The following is a 17,760-nucleotide window of genomic DNA, read 5'->3' as shown; positions in this document are numbered from 1 at the left end:
GTGCCGTGGAGATTTATTGGCCAGCAGCTAGAGGATGGGGCTGAGACCAGGGCTGTGCTTCCGTGAGGAGCTGGGATGAGCCCAAGTTTGGCAGAAACCCAAGCTGCGCTGAGGACCCAGGCCCTGGTGAGCGGATGCTGAGTTCTAGGACACAGGAAGCTGCATCTCCAGCCAGCAGCTGGGGAAGGCCAAAGTGTCCCTTCTTCCACCTGGCCTGGCCTGGTGTGACCCAGAGAGGAGAAACTGGGACGCTGGAAGGAGGCTCACCCTGTCGGGGCCAAGGGGTCACATCCCCCGGGGACTGGAGAAGCGGGTGGCCTAGAAGGACCTCAGACAGTTCAGAAAAGAACTGTCCCCAGTCCCCCAGCTGAAGCCAGGCCCAGGAGGGGCTGCCCACACTGCACTTCACAGCATGGAACACTGAGGCTCTCAGCCCAGAAGCAAGCCAGGCATCCTGTCCCCTGAAGGCATCAGGCTGTGGTGTCGGCGGCCATGGTGGTGGCCCGTTTGGAGTGGCGGATGCCCATGGTGAAGGCCGGGGCCCTGGCCTTGGTCACAGTGACCTGCTCGGGGCTGTGGGTGCCCGGGCCGGGCGTCTCCTCCGGGGGGCGCGGGGCTCGGGGCCGCCCCAGCATGGTGAAAGCGGGCCGGCGCTGGCGGTACATGTTGGGGTCTGGGCTGTCGTACTGGCCAGGGCCTGGCATCTCAGCAGGGTCCTGCGGGGGGCGGGCAGCGGGCATGCGGCCCACCACCGTGTAACTGGGGCTGCTGGGCTTGATGGAGATCTGGGAGCCCCAGAGGGAAGGCAGGGTGTAGGTGTTAGGGGCAGGGGTTGAGTTGTCCATGGGCTGTGGGCGGAGGCGGGAGCCCAGGGTGAAAGCTGGGGGGGTCCGCTGGCGCACAGGAGCCACCTTCTCTGGGCTGTAGGCCCCAGGGCCCGGCGTCACCTCCAGACCTGTGAGAGTCAGGCAGGAGAGTTGGCATTGGCAGAGTCCTTACCCCCTCGAAGACCTCGCACGGCTCCCATGGCCATGTGCATCGTGGAGCTCGCAGCAGCCCTGAGGTGTTTCTTCTTCCCCGACCCCTCTCTGTTCTCTTCCAAGCCTCCAGCCTTTGCCCAAGTTCAGCCCCCTGCCAGGCATGCCTCCTGTTTCCCATTCCAACCTCCCAACTTCTGCTTCTCATCCTTTAAGATGGCCCCAAAGTCCCCACCCTCTGCTGCCTTCCCCACACCCTCCTTTTGGCAGAGCCCCACAGTCCTTCCCAGGATCCCCCTGGTGTGGGTCTGTCCCCCTCTCCAGACATAGCCACACTGGGGTGGGATGGTCCCCAGTTGGGTCTAACTCCACCACTGGACTGGGGTGTCACAAAAAGCAATGACATGTCAAATCTACTTCAACTCCCAGCAGTTGGCTTGATACATGTTTGAGTGAATGGGTGAGTAGAAGGATGGGTGGTGAGTGAATGAGTAGATGATGGATTCATGAATATGTAGATGGGTTGATAGATGGATCCCGGATGGATGGATGGATGGATGGATAATGGATGGGTGGGTGGATGGATGGGTGGATGGGTGGGTGGATGGATGGATTGATGGGTGGATGGATTAATGGCTGGACTGGGTGTTGAATAGGGTAGTTTGGTAAGGGGATACATGGATGAATGGATGAATGATTGAATTGGTGGGTCCCTGGGTGATAGGTCAAAAGATGAAAGGGTGAGTGGAAATGGGAGGCTTGAATCGGGTAATTAAATCTGGTGCTTTAGGGGAATGGGCACTGCCTGGAGCCTGTGGAGGGGATTGCTGGTTTGCCACAGTCCCCAGTGCTCCCTTTGCCGAGGATGAGCCCCAGCTGCCTTCGTGGTACCATGTGTGGACAGGTCACCATCACCATGGCCCACTTCCCCCATTCAGGTACTCTCAGGGCCCTTGGCCCCTCTGCTGAGGCATTGGATTTTGTCACTCCAAAGACATGGAAGTCCTAAAGACTCGGGGATGGGAGGGGAGGAGAGGACAGAGGCACAAGAGTCGCTAAGACCCCAAAAGGGCAGATCCTGGTGGGGCAGTACAGGTCAGATACTCACCCCGAGACTTGCCCCGGCCCTGCATGGAGTAGGCAGGGGTGCAGCTTCGGCCAAAGCGGGTGACTTTCGGGTCCAGGAAGTAGACTGGCCCCGGGCTGGTCTCCTGCGGAGATACTGGGAGAGAAGCCCAGGGTCCTGAGGGCCCCACTTGGTGCCCCTGGTTAACCCTGAGGCACTTCCACCTCCCCCCCAGACACCCCCCCCCCCGCCGCCCTCTCTGGGAGGGCAGGGACTCAGCTCACTGACCTGGGGGCCCCAGGTCTCTTCTTGACTTTGTCTGGATAAGCGTTGCTCTGTCCTCACAACCCCAGCTATCCTGTGGCTCTGTCCCGCCACCCTCTCCTGTGCCAGTGGCTGGGGAACCAGCTCATGGGCCGTTAGAACTGCGCCTGGAGCTAGAGGAACCAGGCCCTGAGTAAGCGGCCAAGGAGCGCCCTTTCAGTGCTGGGGCCTGTCAGGAGTTGGGCCTCTGTGAGCCGGGTCCTTGGGCGGGCTGCATGGCATAAGCCGCCTCCTCTTCCCCACTGAAGGGGGTGGGCCAGTGGTGAACGTCATAACTGGGACCAATTACCACGACTGTCACTGCTGCTGTTTACACACACTCCAGTGCCAGTGCACACATCTGAGTCTAGGAGGTTTACGTGCTCTGTGTGTGCGTGTGCACACATGACACTGTGCACGTGCGTGAAGCAAGCTCGTGGCAAACGAGCCTACCCCAACTCATGCCACTTCCCATCTCAAGGCCTTTGTGCTGCAAGCTCTGCCTGGAGTCCCCATCTTCTCAGAGGGGCTCCACCGAACTCCTACTCATCCTACAAAGTCCAGACCTCATGACTCTACCTCCAAGAAGGCTTCACTTGGGGTTCTGCAAAGTCTACACTAACAGCCACTAACTACCCCCACCTCCCTAGGCTGTCTGTCCCTCTGTCCCAGAATAAGAAGCTAGGAACCCAGGCCAGCCTCCCCAGTGACAGTGACTGTGGTGCTGATTCCTTCATTTGTCTTCTGGGCCCCTCCCAGCTTCCCCGGTTTTCTCACAGTTTGTTTTGGGATTGTGGCTGATTCTGAAGGCGGGGAAGAGGCTGCACCTCCCAACAAGCTTCTGTCCACACAAGTCAAAGTCCTCAATAGGAAGGGCTCTTCCTGCCCCCACCCGGCCCACGGGGACCCCCGAGCACTCTGCAAAGTGGGGTGAGGAGTGCCTGGGCATCGCAGCCTGTGAGCGCCCCCCTCTTCGGCTGCATACTCCAGGCCCTCTGCTCCTGAGCCCTGACTGGAGACCAGGCACCACTAATCCTGGCTTAATGACTGTCTCTAGGCATCCACCCTGTCTTTAATTCTGACAATTTGGCAAGTATTGTGCCCTCATTGTTGACAGAAAGGGAAACTGAGACACAGCATGCCCCAGTCAAGCATCAAGCAATCTGCTAACGCACCACAAAACCACACACTGCTCTCCTTTCCCTAAGGAAACAGGGCCCAGAGAGGCACAGCCGCTTCCCTGAGGACACACAGCAGGTGTTGCCTCACATCACACATGCTCCTAGGTGGGAGAATGGAGGCTGGGAGGCCCCCTCTCCTGCCCCTCCGATCCCTCACCCACCCTGCCCCAGCCTTACCCTCGCTGGGCCTCCGGGAGAGTGAGTAGGCAGGACCTGCCACCCTGGTGCAGTCGTGGTTGACGAAGCCGATAGTGGACGGTAGGACATACAAGCCCGGCCCAGAGCCTGCGACCAAAGCCTTCAGGTCATGACCAGGGGCCACATACCCTAAGAGTTGGGGGGGATCCTGGGGCCCAGCCCCTAAGACCCCACCCAGGTACCTGGCCACCCTCTATGGCAGAAGTGGGGGAGCAGAGGCTGCCTCCCCAGAGGGGGAAAGTGAGTGGCAGGGGCATTGTGAGTCAAACTGAGTCACAGGAAGGAGCTGCTGGCCAGCAGCCTCCCCCTCCCAGGGCACATGGGGACACGATCACAGGAGGGGTCACTGAGGTTGGACACAGAGATGTGGTCATGGGGGGCGGGTACTGAGGTCTGGACACAGAGAGGCGGTCAGAGCTATGATGCTTGGTGGCCCCTGTGAGAATGTTAGTGCCACAAGGGCATAAAGCCTGCATCCAGCTGCTTTGCTGCAGACAGAGAGGTGGGCCAGAGCCCTCAGCGAGCCCCACAGTCAGTGTCGGGGGGTGCTCGGCCCCCAGGACCCCAGTCTCCCCCCTCCGCCTGCAGGCTCCCGGCGGCTCAGTGCTTTCTCTCTGAGGTCTCATCGCCACTCAGTGCTGTGAGTGGGTCTTGCCTGTCGGTCTCCCCACAGGGACCCTGCTCCTCTGTCCACTGCTGCCCCTCTGCCCTCGAGGGGCGCCTGGCCGGTGAGACCCTCAGCCCATGCTGGGTAGAGGCATCCTCAGGAGCCCATGGGAGCACCCCGGCCCTGCCCGTGCCACAGGGAGGAAGACTGAGGCTGGGGCTGGGCTCCTGCATGCAGCTGGGCTCCCCTACCTCCCCGGAGCCCAGGCCCCCTCGCCCCCCTACCGTTCTCCCAGGCGGCCAGCCTGCATGACCTCCGCAGGCCGGTGGTCTCTGGAACCTGGCACTCAGGGGCCCGCCGGCCTGCGGGTGCGGCTGTCAGCCGGGGTGTGGGGTCGCAGCTGAGGGTCCCCATGGCAGGCAGCGGCCACACCTGGTGCGGGCTCTGGGCCACAGGTCCCGGCACCGGCCCGGTCCTCATGCATCTGCCGGACTTGGCAGGGCCCTGGGCTCACCACCCCCTCCCTGGGCGTCACAGATGGCCCCTTGTCCCCCAGCCCGGCATCGTGGGGCCCTGGCCCAAGCAGGCTGGTCGGCGGTCACTGGCCTGGAAGTGGGGCCGGGATCGAGTGTCAGCCAGGTGGCTGGACGGTCTGGGAAAGAATACGGTGTCAGCAGAGCAGGTCCCTCAGGAGCCGGCCAAGCTGGGCAGTCTAGGCCAGAGTGCGCCCCAGGGAGCTGGCACTGCCAACACGGCACCCACAGCCTGGCAGCGGGAGGGACTGGGCAGGTCGCGGGCGGCGCAGCCCCATTTCCACAGCTGGGGAAACTGAGGCATAGTACAAGTCCGCCACCCAGGGAGCTGCCACTCTGGGCCAAGAAGCGTTCCTTCCTCCCCTCCTTCCTTCATCCACTAAGGACCTACTGTGTGCTAGTTTCTGTTTGGGATGGTGGGAACATGACAAGAACAGATAGAGGAGGACCTGATGTTCCAGGAGGGGAGGGAGGAAATAAACAATAAACTTCTTGATGGGCACATAGTGTCAGAAGCCCCTAAATGTCCTGCAAACACAGGGCCGGGTGGGGAGTCCAGGACAGTGGTGCAGATTCAGGTGACTGTTGGCAGGACCCCTGCAGGGGGATGGGAAGGGACCCAGGTGCAGGACAAGGGGAGGGCCTGCCAATGCAGGAGTGAGAGCGGTGCTCAGGCAGTGGGGGCCCTCCAGGAGGACCCACTGCCTCCCAGAAGCCAACAGGGATTCGCTCCATCCTCGAGGATACATGGTGGAACAGAATTCGAAGTCCTGCCTCTTCCATGTACCCTTGTTTGTTGCTGTATTATCAGGCCCCTTCCCACAGCTTTTTTTGAGTTATAATTCACACACCATACAACTCACTCCACAATGTAATTTTAATGCACGCTGTTTAAACATTTTCAATTCTTTTTTTTTTTTTTTTTGGTGGGGGAGGTAATTATTTATCTATCTATATTTGGAGGAGGGGCTGGGGATTGAACCCAGGACCTCGTGCATGCTAAGCTTGCACTCTACCACTTGAGCTATATCCTCCCCTCTATAAACTTTTAAATCAAAATGTTATCATCTGTGTAAAAGGTCATAAAACAAGTCTTAAATACTTCTATTGGAAAAGAAGAAAGATCTTAAAATCAATGACCTAAGGTTTCACCTAAAGAAACTAGAAAAACAACTAAGTGGAAAGAGTTAAAAAAAAAAAAAGTAGAATTGCATGAACTGTAAGACTGTGCAAAGAATTATCAAAGTCCCCCACCCCCAGGTGGTTCTTTAAAATGATCAACAGACTTGATAAGCCCCCAGCTGGACTGGTCAAGAAACCAGTGAGGCCAGTAAATCACAGCAGCAGCAGCGGAGGGAGGTTACCACCGCAGAGCCACATGCGCAAGGGTCGCGTGGGCCACGTGACGCCGCAGGCAGATGAAGGCCTTCTGCTGAGTATTTACTCCGCCCTGATCATTTTCTGTGCCCGCCCCGTCTTGTGTAATTGTCCCAGCGTCTCATCAGAGAGGTGCTGTCGCTAACCTGCCTCTGTGGTTACAGACAGGGAAACTGAGGACCGGGGAGGGGGGTGTTGGCACAGGATCCTCTGACTCGAGTTTTAGGTCAAAGCTGACGATCAAGGGCTTCTCCCAGGTTCCAACTCCAGCTCAGCCTTCTGAGAGTGCTGGAGCTCCTCTGTGAGTTCCCGTTACCCTAGGATAAAACCCAAGCCCTCACTGTGCCTGCCGCAAAACCCTGCCCGGCCTGGTCCCCACTTTCCCTCTGCTCTCCAATCCCCTAACCCTTGTGCATGGCACCGTGTCTTCCTACTCCTTGGGGTGGGAACCTCAGGGCCTTTACCTGCCCTCTCTCCACCTGGGATGCACTTTTCTACAGCCCAGCCCACAGCTGGCTCCATCGTCAGTCACCTGTGGGCCCTGACTCTGGACAAGCCCTTGCTTCCTTCCAGAAGGGCAGGAGGGTATAGCTCAGTGGGTGCACGAGGTCCCAGGTCACTCCCCAATGCCTCCATTAAAGTCGATAAATAACCCTAAGTACCTCCCCCCAAAACCAAAACAAAAACCAAACAAAACAGCAGAAGCAGCTCAACTCCAGATCCACGGACAGAACTGGGCACTGAGGAGCGGGTGAGAGACGGGCACCCCACCTCTGTCCTCCTGCCCGACAGCGCCTCCCAGTGACCAACGCTGCACGCAAGTGCAGGAACCTGTGACCCCAGCCTGAAGTCAACCGAGGAGGGCCCGGGGCCAGCAGAGGAAGGAGGAGGCTCAGGCCCCGACCCCTCCCCAGGCCTGAGCCCCAGCCCAGGCTGCAGCAGCCAGCCACGGAGCGAAGACAGCTGGAGACACAGGTTCCACGGCCTCATTTCCCTGTGATGTTGGAAGGAGCAGCACTAACACGGGTGGCAGTGGGCTGGAGGGACAGACTAGAGGGGCAGCCTGAGAGCTCCTCCCACCCGCCACAGCCCGCCGTTTCCTCCACTGACAGCGCAGCTTCTGCAAATCACTTTCAGGCCAGAGCTCGTCACCTCCACCCAGCGAGCGGTATGTAATGAGATGCTGATTAACTCCAAGACCATGCAAACTAGCCAAGTTTGTGATCCAGCCTGACACACTGACAGCGGAGGGCCAATGAGAGAACTAGGAAAAGGAAGCTCACTGCGGGACATGAGCAGGGGGCTTCTGGCCCAGCCACGTGAGGTCCAGCTGGAGTCCTTGCCTGGGAAGGGGCTTCGAGGCTGAGCCAATCACCCCGTCAATTCTAGCCCTTATCATAATTGTGAATTCAACCAGCATTCTGTTGTGTGCCAGGCACTACCAGGTACAGGGAAAACAAGGGTGAACAAAGCACATAAACCTCCTCCTTCACCTTCTGTTGAGAGAGACAGGCAAGTAAGTTCACAGACTTAAAGGTCAGTAGTGCCTTGGAGATTGCAGGGGAGGAAGGGGCTGGAGGTGTGGGGAGTGCATCTGGGGGACTCACTGTTCCCCTAGAGCAGACACCTGAAGGAGGTGAGGGGAGAACCCAGCCCCGGGGACAGGTGGGGAGAGGGCACACCTGGCGGGGGGCACAGCAGGGGCAAAGGCCCTGGGGCAGCACTATGCCCGGTGGGCGGGAGAAACTTCGGGGAGGCCCGTGTTGGTTGGGGTGGAATAAGTGACGGGGAAAGAGGGAGGAGGTGAGGGCGAGGAGGTGACGGTGAGTCAGGCCGTGCAGGGCCCGGGGTGCGGGAGGCCTCAGACTCACCACCAGGAACACGGAAGCCCTGGAGGGCGGTGGGCAGAGCAGGGACGAGCCCCATTGGTGCTCACAGGCGCCCTCTGGTGGCTATAGGGAGAACAGGCCTTGGGCAGCGCCGGGAGTCGGGGCAGAGGGGACTACGCGGCTCAGGGAGGGGCGAGGGGGGTGGATGGTGGCACAGGAAAGGTGGGAGGGGTGGTGGGGGGCAGATGGCAGGGAGGATGGGGACAATTGGGGGCCGAGGGGTGGTGGGGCCAGTCCAGCAGGGACGGAGGAGGGACAAGAAGCAGGTGGGTTCCGGGTGTATGTTAAAACTAGAACAGGGTTTGCAGGCAGACAACGTGGGGAGGGAGGGAACTGGAGAGTCTCCAGGATTTGGTCTGAGCCCCTGAAAGTATGGAGTTGCCCTTACCTGGGGGGAGCAGGTGCAGGAGGGGCATGCTTTAGAAGATCATGAGTTCAGTTTTGGAATCGTGGCTTTGGGGCCCCGTGGGAGATGCATGGGGACACTGCTGGTCAGCCCGCTGTAGAGGGTGGGTCATCTGTCTGCCACACAACCAACCCCCCCAAAACACGGAGGCTTAAACCACATGTGTTGATTATCGCAGTTTCCCAGGGCCCGTGCAGCTGGGGCCTCCAGCTCAGGCTGCCTCACTGGTGTTGGCCAGGGCTGGGGCTCACGGGGAGGGTCAGCTGGGGAAGGTCTGCTTCCCAGCCCCTCTCGTTGCAGGATTTACTTCCTTGTAGTTGTAGGACTGGGGGCCACTGGCTCTCAGCTCCTGGCCATGTGGCCTACCCTGGCCTAGCTCTTCACAGTCGGCTGAGGAGGACGTCAGGGTGGCAGTTATGGGGGCAGCTGTCTTCACTGAGAACCTGGCCCTTTCCCCTCTCCCGGCTTCCTCCATTTTTCCCGGATCCATCTGTTCCTTCTTCAGTTGCTGAACGGTATTACTGCTCCCAAAATTCACTGTCTCCCTTCCTGCGCTGAAGCCCATTCCGATACAACAACCAAAGAGCCTCCCAAAATCACAAGTTGCCCCCATCCTGCTCACAAAGCCCTCCCCTGGTTCCGTCTGTGCCACGAGTGAACCCACACTTCTAACTTTGCCTCTGGGTTCTGGCTACGAAGCCAGGGGCTGCACTTCTTGGGCACCTACTGTGTACCAGGCTCTGTGCTGGGGGTTGGGGACTCAGGGGCAACCAAGATGGCCCACAAGAAACAGAATGCAAGCCACGTGTGTAACTCTGAGCTTTCTGGTGGCCATGTCAAAAAAAGAAAACAAGAAAAATTAATTTTAATAATACATTTTATTTAAGCCAAAATATCCAAGATGTCATCATGTCAGCATACAAAGATTAGACACGGGGTATTTTACGTGCTTTTCTTCATGTTAAGTCTTCAAAATCAGGTTGTTCCGCATTCCCAGCACACCTCGGTCTGGACCAGCCACAGTTCAAACACTTGTGGCCGGACGTGGCCAGTGGCCGCTGTACTATACGGCGCAGATCTAGAGTGTTCTAGTCTAGAACCCATCCCCCAGTCCAGTGGTTCTCAACCTGGGCTGACTCTGCCCCCAGGGGACAATGGACAACATCCAGAGACATTTTTGGTTGCCAAGATGGGGGTGGGGAGCAGGGATGCAGTGTGGAGGAGGAATCAGCATTTCTCTTCACGGTGGGCAGAACCCCCGCAGAGCAGTTACACCCATTATGGCCATGTAGCAGCACTGAGACCCCCCCCCCAACGGCTCCCAGCCCCCAGAAGCCCCGCATACCAGCTGTCTCCTTCCCTCCACCCGTAACCACCATTCTGACTTCTAAACCAGGGCTGTTGGCCTCTCCTTTCAAACTGTGCACTGCATTCTTGAGGTCTCTTTCCCCAGCCTCGTGTGAGTCGTCCTGCTGTTGGGTGTGGTCCTAGACCCACAGTGCTGGGTGGGACATTCCATTGTGTGCAGATACCACACTTTATTTGATGAGCTTCTTCGTTTCCATTTGGGGCAACTGCAAAATAATGTTGTTGACAGCATTTTAGGTGGAGCAGGGGCAAAGGCCCTGGGGCAGGGTTGTGCCAGGTGTGTTGGAGAACAGGGAGGAGGCCTGTGTGGCTGGAGCAGAGTGAGCAGGGAGAGAGAGGTGAGGGCAGGGTCCTGTGGGCGCAGGGACACCGTGACTGTTACCCAGAGGGAGGTAGGAACCCCAGAGGGTTTGGAGCAGAGGGGAGTGGTCAGGCAAAGAGAAAGGGAGGAGTCAAGAATGGCTTTGACTTGTATCTCCTGAAGGACGGATTTGACCTCAACCCAGAAGAGGGAGCCCAGTCGTCGTGCTTGTTGGTCTGGGACACGTGCTCTAGGACACCACTGGCCTGGAGCGGCAGGTGCAGATACCCAATAAAGAAGTGGGTTGAGGGAGCTGTCGTCAACATTGCTGCACTGAGCCAAGGCCCCCCACGCTCCTCTAAATCCCCGTGGGGGCTGAAGGTGGGTCTGCACCCCCAGGAAGCTGGGTTATTGGATGGCCTGTTGTTCTCTCCCCGCACCGGGGGTCGGGGGGAGCGGCAGCAGGCCAGGTGTTCTCTGGGATGCCACCCATCCATTGTCAGCTTCCGTCTGCCCTCCCAGCCTGTGATCTGTCACTTCCCACCTCCCCAGGGCCCTCACAATTGTCCTTTGTCCGGCCGCCAGCCCCCTGATTCAGACTCACGCGCCTCCATGGCCGCCTGCCCCTTTGTCCCACGGGGACTCTAACAAGGGAGGCTTGTTCTTCCTGGAACAAGGACACAGCGAACCTGCCAGGCTCCCCTCCTGCCTCCATCCTGGAAAGAGCTGGCTCTCCACGTGGGACCAAGCCAGGCAGGGAAGGACCAGCTCTCGTGTTCTGCTGGGCACCGAGCTGCATGCCTGCCGAGGGCCATTATAATGATGAGGACACTGAGGTTCAGAGAAAGGAAGACCTCGAATTCAGAGGATTTGGGGGCTGGAGAGGGCTGTTCGGGAGCCTAGAGAGTTCTACCCGACCAGGTCCTTTTCTCCCCTCTCCCTGGCTTTATCCATCCCGCTGGTCTTGTTTCCCTGGAACACCCCAGGTAGCTCCAGCCGCAGGGCCTCTGCACCCACTGTACTTTCTACCTGGTATAGACGCTTGCTAACTCTCTCCACTTCCTCCAAGTCTCTGCTCAGACCTCCCCCTCTGAACACATCTCCCCCTGGCCACCCAACTTACTCCTACAACCTGCCCCGCTACTTCCACACTGCCAGGCTCCTTCCATCTCATTTTCTCTTCTCCCCACAGCATTTATCACCCGCAAATAGAGTATACCTTCGACCCCCTGCGCAGTGGCTGGAGCTTAAAGAGCTGACCCTTAAGTCTGCAGGAGTTTTGTAAGCTGGATGACGTCGCGTTGGCAGCTTGAAACTAGCCATGAGGGGAGTACTTACACCCCAGGAGTCAGCATGTGCTACGAAGCACAGCTTTTTGCCCTGGAGAGCCAGCACACTGCTGCCTGTTTACCTAACATTTATGCTCCCCGGTCCCCACTCTCCCCACCCCACCCCTACCCCCACGAGAATGGAAGCTCCCTGGTCTCTGCGGTCACCCGGGCACCGAGAGCAACACTTGACAACTAGTGGGCCCTCAGTAACTATTTCTTAAATTAGGGAATGACCCTCATCAGGGCTCTGGCGACTAAACGACCCTCAGCACGACCATGGCCTCTAGCACCATTACGCCGGCCCCCGGACCCAGCCTCCCACACGAGATAAAGCACTCACGGCCCGGGCACCTCGGCCCTGGGCAGACGACAGGAGCCTGGCCGCCTGGCACGCGACTCCATCCGAGCGCACGACCCCGCCCCCCGCAACTCCAGACGCGCCCGCAGCCCTCACCCAAGCCACGGTCCCCACCTCGCTCCTTCGAGCACCCAGCGGGCGCCTCCTGCGTCGACGGTCGCCGCCTCCCCGGCCTCAGGCGTCCTCGCCCGGCCCCGGCAATGCCCACGCAGCAGAACTGGACCTAAAGAGGCACGACGCCTCCGTCATTCGCCCTAAAATACGCGAAGGCAGGAGCTCCTGCCCCAGAAGCCGAGTGCGCCCCGAAGGTCGGGCGCCCTCGCCAGCGACTCGAGGGTCGGGGCTAGCGAGGCCCTGCGCCGCGCGCGGCCTTGTGGGACACGCGGCCCCGGCGGTCGCCCCGGCTCCCGCGGCATGCCGGGAGGTGCAGTCCGGCAGCGCGGTGGCCGCGGGGGATGCCAATAGTCGTGGGCGGCGGCGGCGGCGGCCTCCGAGTCGGTGTCGCTGATCGCAGCCGGAGCGGGAGCCGGAACGTCCCTGCGTTCGTGGCTGCAGCATGCGGGGCCGAACCAAGCTGGACCTCCGCGTCCTGCTGGCGAGGAAAGTCGTCACCGAGGGCGGCGGTGCGGTGAGCGCACGAGTCCCGGCCGGGCCCTGACCCTGGGTCCCCACCCCCGACCCTCAGCCCGACCCTGACCCTCTCCCTGTTGGGCACCCACAGGTTATCTGGACCAGTTGGGACTCCCAGTCTCAGCCTTGGATGCTGGACCGTGGCCCCATTCCCTACCCAGCACCCCCAAACCCAGCCTGGTCCTCCGGGAGCCCTGCTCCAGATACCTCGACACAGTCCTGCAACCCCAGTTTCCCACCTGCCCAGCAGAACTACCCCCAACTCCACCTTGACTGGGCTCTGAACTTTCGCCACCCCACCCGCCCCCATCACCCAGACCTAGCTGCCAGGCTTCCATCCTCCCCAAGCCCCCTGGTCCCATTCATGTCACAGATGCAGACCCTACCGTCAGGCCCATCCGGTTCTCCTACATCCACCCGCACAGTTTCCCTACCTCCCAGTTCTCAGCACTGCTGGCACTGGGTCCCTATGTTTCTCCGGCGGCTGTGGGGCTTTGAGCAGCACCCCGGCCCCATCCCCTCGATGCCAGGAGCCCCGAGTGTGATAACCACAGATGCCCCCGGACATTGCCCAGGGTCCCTGCCAGGTAGGAACCACTGTCCTAACCCCTTAGCAGAGCAGGGGTTCCCAGGTCTCAGCCTGGGGTCCGGCGGAGGAGTGGGTGCCATGGTGGAACATTTCTGTTCTGTACTCACCGGCACAAGCCAGTGCAAGGCCAGAGCCTCCCCACAGCTGCAATACAGTTCCAGCCGCACAGTCCGCTCCGTTCCCAGCAGCCATGCAGAAAATGCGAAAAGAAATGGGTGGTGTGAGTAACACAAATCAATTTATGAAATATGCTTTATTTAACCACATAAATCCAAAATACTACACTTTGAACCTGTAATAATAAATAGTAAGATTTTCACCTTCTTACTTCATACTAAAGTCTCGATATCCAGTGTGTATTTTACCTTTACATGTATGTTCTGCTTAATTTTCTTTTTTTAACCTTAAGATTTTTATTTTATTGTGTCTTTAGTATAGAGTTTCACAAGCTTCTGTCTTTCTAGTTAGACAAAAAGAACATTTATTGACCATCTCCTTCAACTGCTTTCCTCAGTAATAAGATGTATTTACCATGGTTGTCATTTACAGAGCACTTACTGCATGCCAGGCCCTGTGCTGTGTTCTGTTCTGCTTAATTTTCACTGGAAGTATTTAATTTCATCTGTATGTAAGATTTCCTAAAATTGTAGGTGAAAAAGTAGATTCATAAACCCAAGTTGTTCCAAACATACTTAAAAGTTTCCCAGTAACTGAGTCTTCCCACCTGCTTTTAGGCTGATACTTGAATTAAAACGTACACTGCAGGCGATGAGTGGCCACTCCTGGCTGGCACTCTGCCCGGCCTGAGTTTGTCCTATACCCCCACGTTGTCCCTTCCCCAGCCCGGCCTTCCCAGGTGGATCAGCTGGCTGGCCTACTGCATGGTTGGAATTTCACACAGCTGGCCCAGCGCTGGCTGGTGACCCACAGCAAATCCTTGGGAACTGTTTGAATTTATTGCCGGCACTTCTGCCCTGGGAAACGGCCTGCCTGCTCCTCAGAGACCCTCCAAACCTCCATCACAACACAGGGTCTGATGGAGCAGAGCTGGGCCTCCCCACTCGGCTCAGCTGGTCCCCACACCGGGGCTGCCACGGTGGGTGTGGTCAGTGCACATGAGGTTTCCAGCTGGGGGCAGATGATGCATGGAGGGATGGACAGATGGACACTGAGTGGCTGGATGAGCGGTGGATGCGTGGACGACTGGTGGCCCGGGGATGGAGGAGTTGTGATGATGGGAAGATGGACAACAGGTGGTGGACAGTGGACGAGCGGGTGGGTGTGGGCTGGACAGATCTCTGAGGTCCCTGGTCTGCACACACCTGCTAAGGTCAGTTCGGGCCTCTTCTGCCCCTGCCCTGGGGGGAGTCTGGGAGGGGTGGTGACCTCCCTGCTGTCCTGTCCCCCAGGCACAGTGCCGGGCACGAACGTGGCATCCGTGGCCTGTGTGAGGGCTGCACCCCACCCCCTCAGGGCCCTAGTGCACCTGTGCCCCATGGAGCTGAGTGAGACTGCAGCCTGGGGCCCTCTGACAAGGCACTGCCCACATCCCGACCATCCACCTTGGGGGTCAGTTGGCCCCCTGATGCCCGCTCTCTGGGCACTGGACACCATCCCCTTCAGCACCTTCCCCTCGCTCCCGGTGCTCCTGATCACCCTTTGCATCCCCCAGAACCCACGAGAGTCTCCTTGGGGTCCGTGGACCACCCCTCAGCCCTTCGGCCAGAACCCCACTGACCAGGAGCTGCCCCTGGAGGACAGCACAGCCCCGGGGCCTGAGGTCAGGAGTCACCTTTCTAGGTCCCCAGCCTTGTGGGAGTAGAGCCAGCACCCCCAAATCAGCTCTCACTCAGCAAACATGCCTGCCTGCCTGCCTGCCCTCTGGGGCAGGTGAGTGGCCCAAGGACCCTCAGAGCCCCCACCCGCACGTGTTCTGCTTTCTCCAGGTTGGCCCTGCCTGAGCCCTCCATCCAGGTCGGGGACCAGCCGCATTCTCCAGGGAGCGCACCCCCACCAGGGGCTGCTGTCCAGTCCAGTCCGTCTCATCACAGGTCGGAGCTTCCACCCTCTTGACGCTCCTGATGACTCAAACCTCAGTGCCTCAAATGGACCCAAGGGGCTCTAAAGGCCCCAAGATGGCCAGCCAGCCACCACCCAATTTGCCAAACTTGGGTTCAGCTTCAGAGAGAATCTCCAAGTGAGGCTGTCTTCACGGGCATCCCACGGTGGTTGTTTATCTGGGGACCTGGCCTCACCTTGGTGCCCTGGGTGTCAGCCCTCCATGCCCCCTCAGCCCAGCTGACCCAGGGGACTTTAGGGACCACCAGATGGACTGGAACAGCCCCATCCTGCTCTAAAATCTTCTGTGTGGCTATTTAATGAAAGACCACTCATAGCCTCCATCTCCTTCCTCCCCCACTATCCCTGAGATCCCCCCCCAAGGCAGGGGTGATCCAGAGAGGGGTGCCCAGGCTGACATCCTGGGTCTGGGATTCTCCAGGGCCAGAGCTGGGTGGGGCACCTGATGGGGGAGGGGCTCCAAACGATCCAGCCCTGCCCTCCTAACTCCAGCTCACCCCAAAGAAAAAGAGCTGTGAGGTCCCCAACTGACCAGCGGTATAGCAAGAGGAGCTGGCAGGAAGGTGTCCTTGGGGAACAGGCGTGTCCTGGGGCTGGGGCGCTGGCCTCTCTGGACACTGAGCCTCCTTGGCCCCGAGTACCCTGCAGAGCACTGATGCTGTCCTGGGAAGGTGGGCGAGGAGGCCAGGATGTGGGTCTTCGGTGGGGCTGGGACCCTTGATGGGAAGGAGGCTTCCTATGGGGACCACTGAGGGCTTCCTCCAGGCAAGGAAGATGCCGGGAAGGGGTGACCCAGAGCTAGCACTGCAGGAAGCCCAAGCTTGGAGATACAACCGTGACCTCAGCCCCCACCCAGGCTCAGTCCCCCAGGGCAAGACAGGTGGGAGATGAGGTTCAGTCCCTGCTGGAGCTGGCTCTGCCTGTCCTGGGTCCATCCAGACCCCCTCTGGGCCTTCTCCCCCCACACCTCCCTCTGTCTCTTGTCTCTCCACCCGCCTTTTCTTCTCTCCCCTCCCCGCCAGGCTCTGACTCTCCCCACCTCTGCCAGAACCTTCTTCCTGTTCAGCCCACCTGTCCCTTCCTCAGGGTGGCCTCTGCTCTCCTTAGCACTCAGCCTCTTAGAGCTGTGGGTGTCTTGAACCTGATGGTTCCTCACTGCAGCAGCAGAGTCTTAGAGCTGAGGGGCCGGCAGTTGGGGAGACCAGTCCACGCCCCGTGAGGGCGGCAGGAAGCAGGGTCAGGGGCTGGGAAGAGACCCATTCACCAGGCCCGTGGCCCCCCACCCGGGTTAAGGGCCCAGCTTCCCGAGAAGGCCCACACCTCCGGCCTGGGGAGGGCCGCACCTCAGAATGGCCTTCCTGTGCAGCCTTTCCCGGCAGGGGGTGGAGGGGGATGGGACCAAGGAAGCCAGACTTTGGGTTCCCACACCTGGGCCCTCCTCACTAGGGCCTGCTCCCCTCAAAGCCCCCCAACCACAGCTCTCCTCCTCTGCTCCAGGCCCCTCCTCGTGGGCGCCAGTTTCTGCCTCTGACAATTAAGAGGCTGAGTGAGAAGACACAAACAGCAGAGCGGGTCATGCCCAGACCCCATGGCCGGGTTGCCCCCTCTTATGAGGAGGTCGGGGAAACTGAGGCACAAGCCACACCCTGAGGTCATGGGGGCAACCGAGACCCTCCATTCTTTTCTTCCTGCATGCCTGCTGCGCATGGGGTCTGGGGTCACTGCAGGGGGCAGCAGCATTACACGGGGGATGTGACATCAGCTGCAAGACCTTGCTAAGGGCTAGGAGGAAACCGCACCAAAGGAAGTGCGGTGGGGGAGGGGCGCAGGGAGGCTGGATGGGGCGGAGAGCAGGGGAGGCACGTGCTAAGGTCCTGGGGCTCTGGCAGCCTCCAGGAGTTTGGCTTTTCCTTCTGCCACAGGCAGTCTTGGGGTGTCTACGTGCTCAGAGGGTATTTCTAAATCCACTCTGGGTGCCGGGTGGTGAACGGCCCAGAAGGAGCTGGGGACCAGGCTGAGAGGCCGGGAATGGATGGATTCAGGAGTTGGGAAGATGAGATTCTAGGACTCGCTGATGACCCCCTGGGGGCCCCTCCCAGTCTCCTGTGGACCCCAGACCCAGGCCGCTATGTGGAACAGAGCTGAGGCGGCCTCCATGCCCGGGGCTCCCAGGGTCCCATCAGGCGTGCGTCCCAGGGACCGGAGGGCCTCAGCTCCATCATCCCCCGGAGACCCCAGTGCCTCCACAAGCTCCTCATCCTTGACGGTCCCCTCTTCCAAGCGGTTCCCCCGACGAGCCACCACCCCGGAGACCCCCCCACCCACGAGCTTAGGGGAGGCTGCGCGCCGCCGCCCCCGCGCGGCCGTCGCGGGCAGTGAAGGACGAGATTTCCGCGACGGGGCGAACCTGGCGCCAACCCTGGGCCTGGCTCCGATTTCCATGCAGTTGACCTCGACAGTCACCCCTCTCCCGCCCCCATCTTCCGATCTTCCGTGTCTAAAAGTGAGACCTGGAATCGGCCCAGGCCCTCCGCCCGCCTGTTCTGACCTTGTTCTGCCCCCACCTC

General features: G+C 59.6%; 1 protein-coding gene and 1 long non-coding RNA gene across 5 annotated transcripts; both read right to left on the bottom strand.

Annotated features, from left to right (window-relative positions):
- Positions 1 to 394: 394 nt before the first annotated feature.
- CIMAP1D (CIMAP1 family member D) lies at positions 395 to 5,173 on the bottom strand. Of its 2 annotated transcripts, XM_074350036.1 has the most exons (4): positions 4,617 to 5,173; positions 3,705 to 3,812; positions 2,086 to 2,199; positions 395 to 955 (listed from the first exon to the last, which is right to left on the bottom strand). In XM_074350036.1, exons 1-4 carry the CDS (start codon positions 4,810 to 4,812, stop codon positions 471 to 473), a joined length of 903 nt encoding a protein of 300 aa, XP_074206137.1. In that variant the 5' UTR covers positions 4,813 to 5,173; the 3' UTR covers positions 395 to 470. The 2 variants fall into 2 exon arrangements, with proteins under 2 accessions (XP_074206137.1, XP_074206138.1); XM_074350037.1 differs by lacking the exon at positions 3,705 to 3,812.
- Positions 5,174 to 9,396: 4,223 nt separating this feature from the next.
- LOC123611790 (uncharacterized) lies at positions 9,397 to 17,721 on the bottom strand. 3 transcript variants are annotated; one of them, XR_012501724.1, is made up of 5 exons: positions 16,265 to 17,721; positions 13,222 to 15,856; positions 12,010 to 12,484; positions 10,811 to 11,007; positions 9,397 to 10,111 (listed from the first exon to the last, which is right to left on the bottom strand). It is a non-coding gene; the product is annotated as an uncharacterized LOC123611790 (long non-coding RNA). The 3 variants fall into 3 exon arrangements; XR_012501725.1 differs by lacking the exon at positions 16,265 to 17,721 and having other exon boundaries at positions 12,010 to 12,487; positions 13,222 to 16,194; XR_012501723.1 differs by lacking the exon at positions 16,265 to 17,721 and having other exon boundaries at positions 13,222 to 16,193.
- Positions 17,722 to 17,760: the final 39 nt, after the last annotated feature.

Source organism: Camelus bactrianus, chromosome 22 (assembly GCF_048773025.1).
Source record: "Camelus bactrianus isolate YW-2024 breed Bactrian camel chromosome 22, ASM4877302v1, whole genome shotgun sequence".
NCBI classification, from domain to species: domain Eukaryota; kingdom Metazoa; phylum Chordata; class Mammalia; order Artiodactyla; family Camelidae; genus Camelus; species Camelus bactrianus.
This window is presented reverse-complemented; position numbering and strand designations above follow the sequence as displayed.